General features: G+C 48.6%; 1 protein-coding gene across 1 annotated transcript in view; it reads left to right on the top strand.

Moving 5' to 3' along the window:
- LOC115470429 (splicing factor 3B subunit 3-like) overlaps positions 1 to 19,517 on the top strand; it is a gene marked incomplete at its 3' end in the record, with an annotated part of 107,982 nt that overhangs the window by 73,721 nt on the left and 14,744 nt on the right. The window contains 1 exon segment of the mRNA XM_030203607.1: positions 19,238 to 19,375. Within this exon segment, the coding sequence (XP_030059467.1) occupies positions 19,238 to 19,375 (138 nt within the window).

Here is a 19,517-nt window from a genome sequence, read left to right as displayed (position 1 = left end):
TATCGGCTGAGGAGAGATGGGCGCCTTCGGCCGATAATCGAAAAAACAAAGGCGTTTTAAGCGCGAATTTAGGTCACTTTTTGGACCCTTTTTTTCACAAACAAGTCCCAAAAAAGTGCCCTAAATGACCAGATGACCACCGGAGGGAATCGGGGATGACCACCCCTAACTCCCCCAGTGGTCACTAACCCCCTCCCACCAAAAAAAAAAAAAAAACAACTTTAGCAACTTTTTTTCCAGCCTGTATGCCACCGTCAAATGCCATACCCAGCTCCATCACAGCAGTATGCAGGTCCCTGGAGCAGTTGTTAGTGGGTGCAGTGGACTTCAGGCAGGTGGACCCAGGCCCATCCCCCCCCCCACTTATTACACTTGTGGTGGTAAATGGCAGCCCTCCAAACCGCCCCCAAAACCCACTGTACCCACATGTAGATGCCCCCCTTCAGCCATAAGGGCTATGGTAATGGTGTAGAGTTGTGGGTTTTGGGGGGGATTTGAGGGGCTCACCACCCAAAGGAAGGGTGCTATGAACTTGGGAGGTATTTGACTTTTTTTTTATAATTGTTACAAGTGCCCCCTGGGATGCCCGGTTGGTGTCCTGGCATGTGAGGGAGACCAGTGCACTACGAATCCTGGCCCCTCCCCCAACCAAATGCCATGGATTTGTTCGGTTTCCATTATCGCTGAAAAACGAAACCGCCCAGCTCAAATCCGCACAAATCCGATGCATTTGGCTGGCACAAACCGTATTATCGAAAAAAGATGGGTGCCCATTTTTTTCGAAAATATGATCTGTCCCGCCCCTTCATGTACCCGTTCTCGGAAATAGGCGCCCATGGAGATGGGCGTTCACATTTGATTATGCCCCTCAGAATCATCTATGGCGTAGTACCAGGTTACATGATAGACCTAATAGATCTACCAACCAGAAACAGAATCAAAACATCAAGATCATACCTAAACCTACATTACCCAATCTGTAAAAGACTAAAATACAAAACAACCCACGCATCCAACTTCTCCTGCATAAGTGCACAACTATGGAATGGACTCCCAAGTACAGTGAGAACAATCCAGGACCGCCTAAATTTCAGAAAATCACTCAAGACTTACCTATTCAAAAAAGCCTATCCCAACGATCCAACATAAAACCCCAGCACCCAGCGACACAACATAACTAATGATCTTACTGGCAATTTATAATCTTCACCTCTTTTGACCCCATGATACTTGATCCAAACCCACCTCATCTGTTCACAACATAACTTTGTATCTGTTACCAACCGAATTGGCAACAGCCTATACGGTACCATGTAAGCCACATTGAGCCTGCAAATAGGTGGGAAAATGTGGGGTGCAAATGTAACAAATCTCTCTATATAAAAGGCACCACCAACGTTCTAAATGAAGCCTCCAGCCGGAAGTGTGAAGGGGGAGAGATATCCGGTTTCCCCATGAGTGTCTGCCCCGTCCTCGCTCTCTCTGTAACACAAACAGTGAAGGAAAACACAGCAAAGCACGAAATCAAATCGCTCTCTCTGTAACAGTGAAGGACTCAGAGGGGGGAGGGGAGAGAGGGCAGAAGCCCTCACTATCTCTGTAACACAAACACAGCACAGCAGTGTAGAGTTAAATGGTCAGTGTTCTCAATGGAGAAGGGTTGATAGTGGGGTTCCCCAGGGGTCTGTGCTGGGACCGCTGCTTTTTAACATATTTATAAATAATCTAATTCAAATCAATTCCTGTATACCGCAAATATCCCCTTTCCAGGGTTCAGTGTGGTTTACATTCTAGGTGAGACAAAAGCAGATAGTGTTAGTGTGAGGTTTGAGAAACAGAGACCATTGGATTAATGCATAAGACTAAAAACATTAAGGAAAGGATAATGGATGATACTAGGAGGTAGAAGTCGTGATGGGATGTTATGAAGCAGTCTTTGGGAAGAGAAATGTTTTTAGCTACTTCCTGAAGTTGAGGTAGCTGTGATCTTGGGCAAGTTATTTAACCCTCCATTGCCTCAGGTACAAATTTAGATTTTGAGCCCTCCCGGGACAGAGAAATAACCAGTGTACCTGAATGTAACTCACCTTGAGCTACTACTGAAAAAGGTGTGAGCAAAATCCAAATAATAATAGTAATCAAGCTATTAGGATAGGAAGTCATGAAGTCTAACATATGGCCTTTTTCATGAGGTGCACCCTTGTAGAATGTAATTAGTTTGCAGTCCTTCAGGAATGATTTGAAGTTGTAGACATTGGTGTCCGCATCATTTTCCAAGTGTAGGTTTAAGTCTCCCAGGAAAATAATTCTTGAAAATTGTGATATGGCAGAGGAAGTAATCTCTTCAAATCGAGGTTCTGCCTTGGACCAAGCTCCTGGAGGACGGTAAATGAGGAGTAGGGCGGTTTGATTTGCCTCTTTTGAGTCATCACAGAATTTGCACAGCATGTATTCCAGTTCAGGAAAAAATCCCAGAACTAACTAAAGTCACGTGGAAAAAAACTCTTAAAGATAAGAGCAAGTCTGCCTTCTGTTTTTACCCAGAGAAGGGCGACGAAGATGATTAAGGGGATGGGACGACTTTCCAATGAGGAAAGGCTAAAGTGGCTGGGGCTCTTCATCTTGGAGAAAAGGCGGCTGAGGGGTGATATGATAGAGGTCTATAAAATAATGAGTGGAGTGGAACAGATAGATGTGGAGCGTCTGTTTACGCTTTCCAAAAATACTAGTACAAGGGGGCATGCGATGAAGCTGGAGTGCAGTAAGTTTAAAACAAATAAGAGGAAATTTTTCTTTACTCAGCGTGTAATTCGACTCTGGAATTTGTTGCTGGAGAATGTGGTTAAGCGGTTAGCTTAGCAGAGTTTAAGAAAGGTTTGAACGGCTTCCTGAAGGAAAAGGCCATAGAATGTTATAAATGAATAGGGAAAAATCCACTATTCCTGGGACAAGCAGTACAAAATGCTTTGCTCCGTGGATCTTGTCGGGTGATTTTGACCTGGATGGGCCACTGTCGGAGACAGGGTGCTGGGCTAGATGGACCTTTTGTCTGTCCCAGTGTGGCGATGCTTATGTCTTATATCTTGGAAAATGAAGAATACCATAACTGGGTGGGTAGATGTGGGACAGTTTTGGACTATCAACTTCTGTGAGATAAATAGAAAGCCCAGATCTGAAGATTCTAGCAGATTTCTGAGTAGGAGAGCCTTGTTACCCACAGACCTGGCTTTGATATAAATGGCGGGGACAGGAGTGAGTTGAGACTTGTGTTCCAAAGGGAAGAATTGTTTGGATAATTACAAAAGGTAGCAAGGTTTTTTAGGCCTTTGTACGTTAGCCATTTGGTTCTGGTCTGTAACCATAGTAGTGTTCTGTTGGTATGTATTGGCATTGTTTAGGAGATGTCTGACTTTATAATTAGGGTGTTTCATAGTGCAGGGTTTTCTAGACAGGTTATAGATTATGGGGGTAGGATTAGGCACTAAGTTATCTGGTAGGTTGCTGCCTGACTTGCTCAAAAGGGCTAAGCAAATCCATTTGAGCCACTTCATGTTGATAGCTTTTGGAGCTGGTTTAAGTTAGTCGGGTTTAGCGCTCTTTGTCAGTCCTAAATGTGCGGTGTTAAAGACTTCAGAACAGAGTCCTCCTTGAAGGTAGATGCCACCAATGGTGAGGAGAGGTCCTTTGTTTGCAGTATGGTTATAAGTGTTGAGCTGAGCAGGGCAGGTATTTATAAGACAATGGAGAGAATTAACCTTAAGCACTCCTTGGGTTCCCCTGTCAGGCTGCCCTTCTTCCATAGTCCTGCAGTTTTGAATGGACAGGCCACAGTGTAACTCTTATGTTTACAAATCCAGGTAATTCTCTTATTCAAGTTGTAGGGTTGGAATTACTGCAGAGAATGAAGAGTGGAGGAGGTGGTGATCTGAGCAGTTAGGTATTTGTAAGGGGCATAATTGACCTTAAGCACACCTTGGAATGCAACCATGGGAAATGCTAATACAGTGCTGTTTGAGTATTGTGATCAAAGGCTTCCAGCAATAGAGAAACAATGGCTGTACTTAGCACTTCTGTGTGGATTTGTTTGGAGGCTTAATGCAGTTATATAGTTAAAATAAAACTTTAACTCACAGGTTAAAGGTATGTGCTTTATGATTTCTGGTTCTGATGTCTTTGGATGGTTCAGTTGATGCAGGTTGATGTAGGCTTTTTCTTTGTTGTCCAGGAGGAGGGTTAGATGTGAATATATATACAGCTCCGATCACAGGGCATGAGGAGAGTTATTTGTAATATGAAGGGAAGATAAGTTTCCTTTCTCCAGCCAAAATAAATGAAAGAAGTTCAAAGTAAAATTGAGGACTGGTGCCTCAATGCAGACTGAGCAGAAGTCTGTAAAGGTTTGGGTTGCAAATAAGCAAAAAGTGTATTATTTAATCTAAGTTGCAGAGGTTGATGTGAACCGAGCCACCTAGCCAGTCTGAGACTAATTAAGTTTGCTGATGACACAAAGTTATTCAAAGTTGTTAAATCACAAAAGAATTGTGAAAAATTACAAGAGGACCTTAAGAGACTGGGAGACTGGGCATCGAAATGGCAGATGACGTTTAATGTGATCAAGTGCGAAGTGATGCATGTGGAAAAGAGGAACCCAAACTATAGGTACATAATGCAAGGTTCCACATTAGGAGTCACCAACCAGGAAAGGATCTAGGCGTCATTGTTGACGATAGTTGAAACTCTCTGCTTGGTGTTCAGCAGCGGCTAAGAAAGCAAATAGAATGTTAGGTATTATTAGCAAAGGAATGGAAAACAAAAATGAGGATGTTACAGTGCCTTTGTATTGCTCCGTGGTGTGACTGCACCTTGGATACTGTGTTCAATTCTTGTCACCGCATCTCAAAGATATAGTGGATTTAGAAAAGGTGATGTACACGCTGAATAAACAAGTCCTCGCAGTTTAAATAGCACTCAGGAAAAAAACAGTGAATACTCAAAAATAAATAATGACAACAACCAAGACTCGACACAGCAGTGTTTTGGCCAATAAGGCCTGCCTCAGAAGTCTAGTCACAGAAACAAAACAATCAAATAAGAATAAGCGGAGTGAAGAACAGCGCTGGAGGAAGGCTGTTCCTGCTGGTGGGGCCTGTGGACCCCCGCCAGCCAAAAAAGAGACCCTGAAACCCTGTGTCTGTTCCTCCACAGCCTGAAAGGGGGACCCAACGCCGGGCCAAGGGAGAATTTTGCCCCCCCCCCCCTTACTTTGTGGCCCTGCTAACCTCCACCTTTAACAGAGCATTTGTTGTATAAAATTTCCAGATATGCCATTGTGTTTATTAGCTGTAGAGCAGGATTGTCTAACCTCAGTCCTCGAGAGCCGTAGTCCAGTCGTGTTTTCAGGATTTCCCTAATGAACTTGCTTGAGATCTGTTTGCGTGCACTGCCTCCATTGTATACAAATAGATCTCATGCATATTCATTGGGGAAATCCTGAAAACCCCACCTGGTAAAGGGCAAGGTTAGAAACCCCTGCTGTAGAGGGAAGTGTGCTTCAGTGATCCCCTCTTGGTATGTGTCATAGTTGTTTCATTACTTGTCACATATGCTTGCAACACAGATCATATGCAAAACAAGTTTACATTGTTAAATGAATGTTATTACGTTGTCTCATCAGAATCTGAATTGCCTCCCTTGCAAAACCTTTTTAATATTTGATATGCATGTTTTCAGTTTTTCTGTATGATTTAATAAGGAGCAACGATTTTAACTTTTTTAATTTATGGAATAGTAATGCTTTAAGTTATTATCTATTTATGATTTAATATATTTAATATATTTTATTATAGTTTTTCATTTCTACCTCAATTTGAGAGCTTAATGATATGTGTGAAATAAACTGGTTACCTGGTCATTAGTGTCAGCTTCTGGACCTCTTTGAAAAAAGCATTCTCAGAACGTTGTTCTCCAGTCTCACTGGTGTTTTACCAGGTAACATAGTAACATAGTAAATGATGGCAGAAAAAGACCTGCACGGTTCATCCAGTCTGCCCAACAAGATAAACTCATATGTGTATACCTTACCTTGATTTGTACCTGTCTTTTTTTCAGGGCACAGACCGTATAAGTCTGCCCAGCACTATCCCCTCCTCCCAACCACCAGCCCCGCCTCCCACCACCGGCTCTGGCACAGACCTTACAAGTCTGCCCAGCACTATTCCCCGCCTCCCCACCACCAGTCCCGCCTCCTACCACTGGCTCTGGCACAGACCGTATAAGTCTGCCCACCACTATCCTCGACTCCCAATCACCAACCCCTCTTCCCTCCACTGGCTCCGAACATGATTTGTATACAGCCATTGAATGGACCTTCTAGTGGTTGAAGTCTCTTCAGAGAAATTATCGAGTTAACAGGAGGTGGGAGGATTACAAAGAACGAAGGAAAAGAAAAATCAAAATAAGCAGACACAATTCCCTTCTCCCCCAAAATCCAAACTTAAAAAGAGCTAAAATGTTATTGCAAAGTGTTTTAAGTTTTCAACATTTTTATTGATGACAATCAAAATTTTGATACATTCCACATCTGGCCTAAATAACATAGCAACATCATAACATTTATAACAAAAAGCCAGTGATTGAGTCCGTCTTCAATTTTTGCTTTCACCTTTTCACCCCTCTCCCCTCCCTCATGTGCCCTAGGACTTGGACTCTGATAGTCCAAGGGTACCCCCCCCCCCCCCCCGCCCTAGTGGAGCCATATATATCGTATGGACGCTCTCTGGGGCTCCTGACAGTGTCATCCTACCCATTATTCAGGAGCAAGCTTCGCCCCTTTGGACTCAATGTCTGTAAATAAGGGCCCCTAATCTGTGCTAAACACTTCGGGGACCCCTTAGCCCCCCTAGTCTCCCAAGTAGCCAGCAAATGTACTTGATTTCTCCAGTGCCAGTAGGCTGGCGCCTCCGGTACTGTCCAGTATTGTAAGATGCTTTTCTGGGCCACCAAACACAGTTTACGGCTCAGGAGTCGAGCTGTCTTAGGTTGCCTGCGAAATGCTCCTTGCGTATTCAGCACAAAGTGGTCCCAGGATCTTATCACAGGGGTCCCCAACAGTTGAGTTAATAATTTAGTAATCTCCCCCAGAAAGCCTTCACTCCAGGGCATTCCCAGAAGGCATGATATAATGTATGTGGGAAGTGGCCGCATTTAACACATGTGGCCCCCTGCAGGAAATCTACATGAGCCAATTGCTGCCCCGACATATATGCCCGTAAAATGAATCTATACCCACTTTCCCGGAGCCACTCATCCAAACTAATGGCTGGGATTCCCTGCAATGTGAGCCCCACATTCCACCCCGTTAATGTTGCCCCCGATTCCTGTTCCCATTTTCGTTTGATTTCTGCAAAGTTTTTAGGAGTCTTACGCCTAACCAAAGCTTTTATGGAGTGCTGACACCGACATTCCCGTGACTTCCATTTCACGGAAAAAATCTCGTAATTTGCTTCCCAGTCATTGCCGTAGCAATTCAGGATTTAATACTGAAATGTAATGTTTAACTTGGGCGTACGCAAACCTAGCCCCCCAAGCCACCCCAATCCGAGTCTGTAGTTCCTCGTATCCTATTAAATTCCCCTCCTCCCTTAATAGATGTTCAATCTTTGTTATTCCCAACTGCTCTCACTCCAAAAACGTTGGGTTATCTAGGCCTGGTTCGAAAGCTGGATTCCCCATGAGGGTCAACTGGTCCGATGTCGAGGGATTCCCCCCCACTGCCTGTACCAATCCCTTCCATGCCTCTCGCAGGGATTGTAATATCGCACTATTCTCCGAGGACAAGCAGGCTGCTTGTTCTCACGACTGGGTGACGTCCGCGGCAGCCCCCACCAACCGGAAGAATCTTCGCGGGCGGTCCGCACGCAGGGCACGCCCACTGCGCATGCGCGGCCGTCTTCCCGCCCGTGCGTGACCGTTCCCGCCAGTCTTTTCTTTTCCACGCCTGGAGAGAGACGTGTTCACCTCTCTCTCTTCCTCAGCCCCGGAAAACCGTCGTGTTGTTTGCGAACCTTTCGTTTAATTTCGTTTTTATTCGTTGCGCGTTCCCCAAAAGTTTTTCTTCTGTTTCAAAAAAAAAAAAAAGAGAACGCGCTGTATTTTTCCCTCGTTTCTAGCGGGGGCGTCGCGTTGCGGCCTTGTGGCCGCGCGGTCGAGTTCTTTTTCGAGGTGTGATTTTACCGCCACCATCGACGACTTTGATTTCGCCGACGCGATTTTTCCGTTGATGTCCTCGAAGGTCTCGAGTGGATTTAAGAAGTGTGGTCGGTGCGGCCGGCCTATCTCGCAGACCGACACTCACGCTTGGTGCCTCCAGTGCCTCGGGCCGGAGCACGATACCAAGTCGTGTACTTTGTGTCTTGGTCTCCGGAAACGGACTCAAGTTGCGAGGCAAGTTCTTCGGGACCGTCTTTTTGGAACTTGCGCCGGCCCCTCGACGTCGACCTCGACGGCATCGGTATCGACGGCCGCGAAATCGGCACCGATGGCATCGACCCCAGGAGCACAGGGCCCGCCGGTCCTCCGGTGACGGTAGGGGTGAGAGGCCGCGTGGGCAATCGGCCCCGGTCACTCCCTCTGCTCATGGCCCTCGGGACCGAACCCTGTCTGACCCGGTCCCTCGAGACCGAGGGGGATCGACCTCCTCCTCCTCCATTCCACCTAGCGCCGATGACGGGCACCGCAAGAAACCAAAGAAGCACCGTCATCAGTTGCCATCGATGCCCCTGGTGCCGGAGAGGAGTCGACGCCGAGTAAGCGTCAGTGCCGAGAGGAAAGGTCCCCCTCGGTAGTGGAGGTACCGACGCGTCAGGGTCCCAGCACTTCGGTGCAGTCTCCTGGACCCGAGCAGCTTCCAGCACCGACACCTCTACCGGCCCCCCCCGTCTTTCCCGGCAGTGGACCTGGACGAGTGCCTCCGAGCCATCCTTCCGGGGATCCTGGAAGGGCTGATGCGCCAGACTGTGATGGCGCCGGGGGTGCTTGCGCCCTCGGCGCCGTTGACTGTGGCGCCGGCGAGCTCTAGCCCGGTGCCGAGGCCTTCGACGCCGACGCCGCTTGCAGGTGGAGTCCCCGTCGACGTTGATGGAGGGAGCTTCGTCCCTGCCGGCGCGGGAGTCCACCGCTCGACGACACCGAGGCCTCGGTGCCTCAACGTCGAGCCGGGCCCGGTTGAGGACTCAGCTGCATGAGCTTATGTCCGACACCGAGGAAGAGGCCTCGTGGGGGGAGGAGGAGGACCCCAGATATTTCTCCTCAGAGGAGTCTGTGGGCCTTCCCTCCGACCCCACGCCTTCACCAGAGAGGAAGCTCTCGCCTCCTGAGTGCCTCTCCTTTGCCTCCTTTGTCAGGGATATGTCTATATGCATTCCCTTCCCCGTGGTCTCTGTGGATGAGCCGAGGGCTGAGATGCTCGAGGTCCTCGATTATCCATCACCACCTAGAGAGTCCTCCATGGTACCGTTGCACAATGTCCTCAAAGAGACACTGCTTCGGAACTGGATGAGACCATTATCTAATCCCACCATCCCCAAGAAAGCAGAGTCCCAATACAGAATCCACTCGGACCCAGAGTTAATGCGGCCCCAATTGCCTCATGACTCGGCAGTCGTGGACTCTGCTCTCAAGAGGGCACGGAGTTCGAGGGATACCGCCTCGGCGCCCCCGGGGCGGGAGTCTCGCACTCTGGACTCGTTTGGGAGGAAGGCCTACCAATCTTCCATACTCGTGACCCGCATCCAGTCTTACCAGCTCTACATGAGCATCCACATGCGGAATAATGTGAAGCAACTGGCGGACCTGGTTGACAAGCTCCCGCCGGAGCAGTCCAGGCCTTTTCAGGAGGTGGTCAGGCAGCTGAAGGCTTGCAGAAAGTTTCTGTCCAGGGGTATATATGACACCTGTGACGTGGCATCTCGTGCTGCGGCCCAAGGTATAGTGATGCTCAGGCTCTCATGGCTGCGTGCCTCTGACCTGGACAACCGCACCCAGCAGAGACTGGCCGACGTCCCTTGCCGGGGGGATAATATTTTTGGTGAGAAGGTCGAGCAGCTGGTGGACCAACTGCATCAGCGGGAAACCGCCCTCAACAAGCTCTCCCACCGGGCGCCTTCAGCATCCACCTCAGCAGGTGGACGTTTTTTCCCGGGCCCGGCAGGCTGCACCCTATGCTTTTACCAAGCGTAGGTACACCCAGCCGGCCCGAAGGCCTCGTCAGGCACAGGGACAGCCCCAGCGCGCTCGTTCTCGTCAACAGCGTGCGCCTAAGCAGCCCCCTGCGCCTCCACAGCAAAAGCCGGGGACGGGCTTTTGACTGGATCCATGGGAACATAGCCGCCCTCAAAGTGTCCGTACCAGACGATCTGCCGGTCGGAGGGAGGTTAAAATTTTTTCACCAAAGGTGGCCTCTCATAACCTCCGACCAGTGGGTTCTCCAAATAGTGCGGTGCGGATACGCCCTGAATTTGGCCTCCCTGCCACCAAATTGTCCTCCGGGAGCTCAATCCTTCAGCTCCCATCACAAGCAGGTACTTGCAGAGGAACTCTCCGCCCTTCTCAACGCCAATGCGGTCGAGCCCGTACCACCCGGGCAGGAAGGGCAGGGATTCTATTCCAGGTACTTCCTTGTGGAAAAGAAAACAGGGGGGATGCGTCCCATCCTAGACCTGAGAGGCCTGAACAAATTCCTGGTCAAAGAAAAGTTCAGGATGCTTTCCTTGGGCACCCTTCTGCCAATGATTCAGAAAAACGATTGGCTATGTTCCCTGGATTTAAAGGACGCATACACTCATATCCCGATACTGCCAGCTCACAGACAGTATCTCAGATTCCGCCTGGGCTCACGGCACTTTCAGTATTGTGTGCTTCCCTTTGGGCTCGCTTCTGCCCCACGGTTGTTTACAAAGTGCCTCGTGGTGGTAGCGGCGTATCTGCACAAGCTGGGAGTGCACGTGTTCCCATATCTCGACGATTGGCTGGTCAAGAACACCTCGGAGGCAGGAGCCCTCCGGTCCATGCAGTGCACTATTCAACTCCTGGAGCTGCTGGGGTTTGTGATAAATTACCCAAAGTCCCATCTCCAGCCAGCCCAGTCTCTGGAATTCATAGGAGCTCTGCTGAATACCCAGACGGCTCAGGCCTTCCTTCCCGAAGCGAGGGCAAACAACCTCCTGTCCCTGGCTTCGCAGACCAGAGCGTCTCAGCAGGTCACAGCTCGGCAGATGTTGAGACTTCTGGGTCATATGGCCTCCACAGTTCATGTGACTCCCATGGCTCGTCTTCACATGAGATCTGCTCAATGGACCCTAGCTTCCCAGTGGTTTCAAGCCACCGGGAATCTAGAAGATGTCATCCGCCTCTCCACCAGTTGTCGCACTTCACTGCTCTGGTGGACCATTCGGACCAATTTGACCCTGGGACGTCCATTCCAAATTCCACAGCCCATGAAAGTGCTGACGACGGATGCATCTCTCCTGGGGTGGGGAGCTCATGTCGATGGGCTCCACACTCAGGGTCTGTGGTCCCTCCAGGAAAAGGATCTGCAGATCAACCTCCTGGAGCTCCGAGCGATCTGGAACGCACTGAAGGCTTTCAGAGATCGGCTGTCCTGCCAAATTATCCAAATTCGGACAGACAATCAGGTTGCAATGTATTACACCAACAAGCAGGGGGGCACCGGATCTCGCCCCCTGTGTCAGGAAGCCGTCGGGATGTGGCGTTGGGCTTGCCAGTTCGGCATGCTTCTCCAAGCCACATACCTGGCAGGTGTAAACAACAGTCTGGCCGACAGACTGAGCAGAGTCATGCAACCGCACGAGTGGTCGCTTCATTCCAGAGTGGTACGCAAGATCTTCCGAGAGTGGGGCACCCCCTCGGTGGACCTTTTCGCCTTTCAGACCAACCACAAGCTGCCTCTGTTCTGTTCCAGATTTCAGGCACACGGCAGACTAGCGTCGGATGCCTTTCTCCTTCATTGGGGGACCGGCCTCCTGTATGCTTATCCTCCCATACCTTTGGTGGGGAAGACCTTACTGAAGCTCAAGCAAGACCGCTGCACCATGATTCTGATTGCGCCCTTTTGGCCCCGTCAGATCTGGTTCCCTCTTCTTCTGGAGTTGTCCTCCGAAGAACCGTGGAGATTGGAGTGCTTTCCGACTCTCATCTCGCAGAACGACGGAGCGCTTCTGCACCCCAACCTTCTGGCTCTCACGGCCTGGATGTTGAGGGCGTAGACTGCGCTTCATTGGGTCTGTCTGAGGGTGTCTCCCGTGTCTTGCTTGCCTCTAGGAAGGATTCCACTAAAAAGAGTTACTTTTTCAAGTGGAGGAGGTTTGTCGTTTGGTGTGAGAGCAAGGCCCTAGAACCTCGTTCTTGCCCTGCACAGAACCTGCTTGAATACCTTCTGCATTTATCAGAGTCTGGCCTCAAGACCAACTCAGTAAGGAATCACCTTAGTGCGATTAGTGCTTACCATTATCGTGTGGAAGTTAAAGCCATCTCTGGAGAGCCTTTAGTCGTTCGATTCATGAGAGGCTTGCTTTTGTCAAAGCCCCCTATCAAGCCTCCTGCAGTGTCATGGGATCTCAACGTCGTCCTCACCCAGCTGATGAAACCTCCTTTTGAGCCACTGAATACCTGTCATCTGAAGTACTTGACCTGGAAGGTCATTTTCTTGGTGGCAGTTACTTCAGCTCGTAGGGTCAGTGAGCTTCAAGCCCTGGTAGCTCATGCTCCATATACCAAATTTCATCACAACAGAGTAGTGCTCCGCACCCACCCAAAGTTCCTGCCGAAGGTGGTGTCGGAGTTCCATCTTAACCAGGCAATTGTCTTGCCAACATTCTTTCCCAGACCGCATACCCGCCCTGCTGAACGTCAGTTGCACACATTTGGACTGCAAGAGAGCATTGGCCTTCTATTTGGAGCGGACACAGCCCCACAAACAGTCCGCCCACTTGTTTGTTTCTTTCGACCCTAACAGGCTAGGGGTCGCTGTCGGGAAACGCACCATCTCCAATTGGCTAGCAGATTGCATTTCCTTCACTTACGCCCAGGCTGGGCTGGCTCTTGAGGGTCATGTCACGGCTCATAGTGTTAGAGCCATGGCAGCGTCAGTGGCCCACTTGAAGTCAGCCACTATTGAAGAGATTTGCAAGGCTGCGATGTGGTCATCTGTCCACACATTCACATCTCATTACTGCCTCCAGCAGGATACCCGACGCGACAGTCGGTTCGGGCAGTCGGTGCTGCAGAATCTGTTTGGGGTGTAAATCCAACTCCACCCTCCAGGACCCGAATTTATTCTGGTCAGGCTGCACTCTCAGTTAGTTGTTCTTCGTAGGTCAATTTCTGTTATACCCTCGCCGTTGCGAGGTTCAATTGACCTGGGTTCTTGTTTTGTGTGAGCCTGAGAGCTAGGGATACCCCAGTCGTGAGAACAAGCAGCCTGCTTGTCCTCGGAGAAAGTGAATGATACATACCTGTAGCAGGTGTTCTCCGAGGACAGCAGGCTGATTGTTCTCACCTACCCTCCCTCCTCCCCTTTGGAGTTGCGTTTCATCATTTTTGCTTGTCATTCAACTGGCGGGAACGGTCACGCACGGGCGGGAAGATGGCCGCGCATTCGCGGTGGGCGTGCCCTGCGTGCGGACCGCCCGCGAAGCTTCTTCTGGTTGGTGGGGGCTGCCGCTGACGTCACCCAGTCGTGAGAACAATCAGCCTGCTGTCCTCGGAGAACACCTGCTACAGGTATGTATCATTCACTTTCCTAAGATAGTGTGGGAGCTGCTTACGTGTAAGATGTAACAACGAGAAGAGTTCAAAAGGAGCAAAGTGTTCCCGTTCCATTTTTATGGGAGTGTAATTACTAGTTTGTGCGAACCAGTCCCCCAAGTGCCGGGTCAGGCATGCCTGGTTATATAAGGCCAAGTCTGGCAGCCCTAGACCGCCCTGCCTCCATCCTCCTAGCATGTAGGAATATCGCAATTTAGGTTTCTTCCCCGCCCAGCAGAATTTACTGAAGGACCTATGTATACTTTTCAAGTCTTTCCGTGACAATCGAATCGGTAATGTCTGCAACAGGTACAGCCATTGTGGAAACAGAATCATCTGTATCAGATTCGCCCTTCCCCTCAACGATAGGGGAAGAGATCCCCACTTCTCCAGCTGCTTCTTAGTAACCCCCATAAGAGCCGTATAATTTATAGCATGCAGCGTCCTCAGGTCCAGGGCCAGCCTAATTCCCAGATACTTAAATGAGTCCTCAGCCCAACTCAGGGAGGGGAAAGTCCTGACCCATCATTCGCTTCACTTCTGCGGACGACGCCAATGCCACTGATTTAGTTAAATTTAAACGTAGGCCCGCAAAATCACCATATTCCCTTATAATTTCCATTAGAGCCGCAAAAGAGGCCTGTGGGTCTGTCAACAGTACCAGTAGGTCATCCGCAAAAACCGCTATTTTAAACTGAAATGGTCCTACCTCTATCCCCTTTACCGAGGGGATGTCTATGATGTCCCGAATCAGGGGGTCTAGAGACAGTACAAATAAAAGTGGGGACAGCGGGCATCCTTGTCTCGTTCCCCTGAATATCGGAAAGGTCCGTGACTCCATCCCGTTTACCAAAATCCGGGCCTGAGGGGAATGGTATAGTGCCCGCACTGCTGATAAGAACCGCCCGGTAAAACCATATGCCGCCAGTGTGGCGAACAGGAATTCCCAATGGACCTTATCGAACGCCTTTTCGGCGTCGAAACTTATAAGTAAGGATGGTGTCCCTTTCCTACTCCTCATTTCCAATGCTGTTAATATCTTTCTAAGGTTTTTTGTCACTGTTCGCCCCTCCACGAAACCCACCTGCGCCTCATGCACTAGTCCCGGCAACACCCTTGCCATACGATTAGCCATGAGCTTAGCCAGTATTTTTGCCTCTACATTTAGCAGAGAGATAGGATGATAGGATTCTGGCTGCTCCGGGTCTTTGCCTGGTTTTGGCAGGACTACAATCTGCGCCAACGCCAGATGGGGCGGCATTTCCTCCATATCGATTATTCTATTAAAATACCGAGTTAGGGTTGGTATTATGCCTTCCCCAGCTTCTTATAAAATTCTATCCGTAATCCGTCCGGGCCAGGTGCCATTGGCTCCTCGCTATTACCACAGCTACCTCCTCTTCCTGCACAGGGCGGTTTAGTTCCTTCACATCTTGTTGTCTCAGGGAGGGTAAGTTAAGGTTGTTCAGATAATAAGTCCCTGGTAGCCCTTGATCTAGAGGTTGTTCATACAATTGGTTATAAAACTTATGGAAAACCTCACAAATAGCCTCATCTGCACACACTTTCCCCCCTTGGCCATCATTCAACTGTAGCACCCTTCCTCCTCCCCCCCTTAGGGCGCGCCAATCTGGCCTGTTTTATTTCCGTGCTTGTACAACTGGTATTTATAATAGGTTAAGGATTTGGTGGCTCTTTTGGTGTAACAGCTCATTGAGCGCCACCTGTAGTTCCATTAAACGGGTTCTATGCTCCACCTTATGCGTTCGTCCAAACGGTTGCCTGGCCTTACAGACTTGGGCACTTAGTCTCAGTATTTCTCTGTTCCACGCTGAACGTACGAAATGTGTGTAGCTAATTATTTCCCCGCGGAGCACCGCTTTTGCGGCATCCCAGAACAATAACGGATTGTCCCTATGTTCCCTATTCGAGGACTCATATGCTCGCCAGCACTCCATAAGCTTCTCCCTTATACCCACATCTTTATACATTTCTACTGGAAACCTCCAAGAGCCGTTCCCATGAGCCTTGGGTCCCATCTCCCAGTCCATACTCACCCAGGCGTGATCCGATATTGTGTAAGGCCCAATTTCCGCCTTAGTTATTTTGCAGAATAGATCTTGTGATGTTAGGATGTAATCAATTCGCGCCTGGGTGTCATGTGCACGGGAGAGGTGCGTGTAGTCCTGTTCCATGGGATGCAAGGTTTGCCAAATATCAATCAAATCTAATAGGCTCCCCAATCTTTTCAGGCCTTTATTTGATGCCCCCAAGTCACTACGGACCCCTTGAGAGCAATCGAGCTGGGGGTCCCACACCGTATTAAAATCTCCGCCCACCACTACCGGGACCCCTGGGTGATCCATTAGGTGTCCTACCACCTCCTGATAAAACTTTTTATCATACTGGTTGGGGGCATATATATTACCAAGTACAATTTTTTGACCCTTGCTCTCCATTTCCACCACCACATATCTCCCCCCCTGGTCTACATATATGGGCTTAATCGCTGCTGCTACCCCCTTGCGAAACAACACTGCCACCCCCCTTTTTTTCCCCTGGGCTGCCGCTGCCACACACTCCCCCACCCACCACGTTTTTAATTTAGCATGTTCCGCCTGGTTGAGGTGAGTTTCTTGCAATAGGGCAATATCAACCTTATGCTTCTGTAGTTGCTGTAATATTTTTGTTCTTTTTACTGGGGAGTTAATGCCTCCAACATCCCATGTTACCACCTTTACCATATTTGTGCTGTTGTGAGATACACTGTGATAGTGCCCCCATAACAAGACTCGAGCAGGCGTCCCAGCCTCTGCCCCCCCCCCAAGTCAACCCTAGTCCTCCCAAATATGTTCCACTTGTCTGTGAGCCTTCTCCTGTTTTGTTTTCCCCTTAAGCGCCCGTCACCATACTGTATTAATCCTTGATAAGCTCCACTATTCCCCCAGCTTCCCACCCCCCTCCTGCTCCCCACCCCTATTCTTTACCCTGCCCCCCATTTCCCTTGCTCCCTGCCTGGGAACCATCACGTGTAGACACCCTCCCTCCTCCTCCCCCTCCCATATCATATTTTCCCCATGGCCGCCTAGCTTACCCCTCCGATCTTTATCCCTGTCTCTCATCATACACCCCAACAGTAATCGGATCTTATCCCACCTGTACAACAAGAACATTTTCAACCATTAAACACTTAAACATTAAGACCTCCAATCCCAGCCTTATCTCAATGTCACCATCTTTACAGCTTAAACTAACCAAACCTATGTATTCAGGTCACTGTCCTCCATCTTGATTAGGGTTTCTGCCAGCTCATGTTCCACCCTCAGTTCAGGTCGCCGCGTCCTCATCTGCCTTATCCGCAAGCTCTGTTTCCAGTTGGTTTACAAAGTCCTTCGCTTCCTCAGCTGACTCAAATGACCTTGTTGTCCCCTTGTATGTTACCTTCAGTGTAGCCGGATACATTAAAGTAAACCGCACCTTCATGGCATATAGTTTAGCACACAGTCCTGAGAACGCTCGCCTCCTCCCTGAGATTCCTGCTGAATAGTCCTGGAAACAAAGGACTCTTTTATTTTCATATGTTAAGGCACCTTCCGACCTTGAGGCCTGAAGAATATATTGTTGTGTGCAAAGTTCAGCACTTTTATAATAATCACTCTTGATCTGGAGCCCTCTGCCTGGCGGGGACCTATGCGATGCGCTCTCTCTAGCCTGACGGGTCCCATGCTAGCAGGGAAGTCAATCTTGTCTGTCAGCCATCTTTCCATCGTACTTGCCAGATCTTTACCCCCCAGGGTCTCTGGGATCCCCACCAAGCGCAAGTTGTTTCTCCTGGATCGATTCTCCAGGTCTTCCACCTTTTGCTCCAACTCCGACAGCTGTTTCTCGAGGCTTTTCTGTTCTCCTTCCACTTCCGTTACTCTGTCCTCCACCTCGCTGGTTCTGGTCTGAAACGCTACACATTCGCGGGTCAGATCATCCATGCGTGACTGCAGCTTCTCCAGCTTTGTATCTATCGGTGTTAACCGCCTCTCCAGCATCTCTTCCAGCACTGCGGTCATCTCCGAGGTTATCTCCGCGACCCAGGCAGAGGCAACAGAAGAACCAGCGCTGTGCATCGGAGACGCCATCTTGGAGTCCGCCGGTTTGTTTCTTAACTTCTCTTTTTGCGCTGCTTTTGATGCCATTTCGGAGCTCCCGATCCTCCCGCTTGACTGCCTGGCGTTCCGCCTGTTGCCCGCTGTCGAATTATTTATTTTTGGGTATTTATGTTCGGCTCGATGCGCGGGGAGAGAATTCAGGGGCCGGAGAGCTCTTCACTTGCGACCTCTCTCCGGCATGGCGTCACGTGATCCTCATTGCAAAGTGTTTTAAAATGTTTCTCAGTCTCTGGCTGTTGTGTAGTTTTTACTGTATACTGAAGTAAACATATCACAATCCACTATTAATATAAAGAACCAGAGAAATCAATTTGAGTTTAAGTACATGAGCATTTTGAAATGGGAAGGGTGAAGGGAAACAATGGGGCAAGATCTGAAAGCATGTCTGGTAACAGGGTGTATTGGAGGAAGAGGGAATAAGAAAGGATAGAATGTATTACCGGACAGTTTTCTGAAGATTTATTGGTGCCAGGTCAGGGTTCAAGTAATACTGTAACCATGGTTTTGATAAATTCTCTTCTCGTGGTGGACAGGCAACTCGGACCTTTGAGAAGGGCAATTTGGAAATAGATTATTGTTTATTACGTTTCATATGCTGTTTCTCATTGAAGCAAACCAAAATGGTTTACAAAATAAATAAAACATATTAGATAGAGGAAAAGAATGCCATAGTAAAATAGGAAAGCAATTGCTCACACAGAACAAAACAGCAACCAAACATTCCAAGGCAAACTGTCCCAATGAGTATAGAAGAGAGACAACACAACTCCAAAAATACAGTACCCTGGTAGTATACTTGAAATAACCAAGATCTTTGACAAGGCTTGATTATCTTCTCTTTAAATGTGTTTAGCAATAGAGGCTCAACCAGTGAGTCATTGCTATAAAAACTATATTACATGGGTGTCTCCCCAACTTGGGAACCAAAGCCTTTATTGAAAGAGAAGATTTCTGTGGCATATACCAGGAATTTGCTGGTAAGAGACTGATGCATTCCTCTGCTAGAAGAGGATTCCATTTTATAAACACGGGTTAATTTCACAATCTAGTTCACACTAGTTCAACTAGCAGATGATAAAAGTGGAAATCTTATGATCTCTGTTGGGTGTATAGCATAGAATCTAAATGGTTATACAACTAATGAGAAAAATGTTAGGGTCTTTTAATAGTAGTGGTACTGTAGGAATCTTTATCATTTGTTTATTGAAGTAATACCACTTTTTTTTTCTATTCATTTGCTTGTCTGCTTATGACAGAATGACCTGGATGACCCTGAGAGAGGGATGGTGTTTGTCTGCTCTGCTACTCACAAGACCAAGTCTATGTTCTTCTTCTTGGCCCAAACTGAGCAAGGAGACATCTTTAAAATCACTTTGGAGACTGATGAGGATATGGTAAGTTGATATTGTCTTTAAACTGTTGTCGAGAGAGACTACTTTGTCTCCGTAACAATGAAGTAAAGGCCTTCAGTTTCTTGCATAGTTTCTGTGGCAGGATTTAGAAAATCTGCAGCATGCTTTTCAAAATTCTGCAATA

Source organism: Microcaecilia unicolor, chromosome 5 (genome assembly GCF_901765095.1).
Source record: "Microcaecilia unicolor chromosome 5, aMicUni1.1, whole genome shotgun sequence".
In the NCBI taxonomy this organism is placed as follows: domain Eukaryota; kingdom Metazoa; phylum Chordata; class Amphibia; order Gymnophiona; family Siphonopidae; genus Microcaecilia; species Microcaecilia unicolor.
The sequence above is the reverse complement of the archived record's forward strand: the minus strand, read 5'-3'. Positions and strand labels throughout refer to the sequence as shown.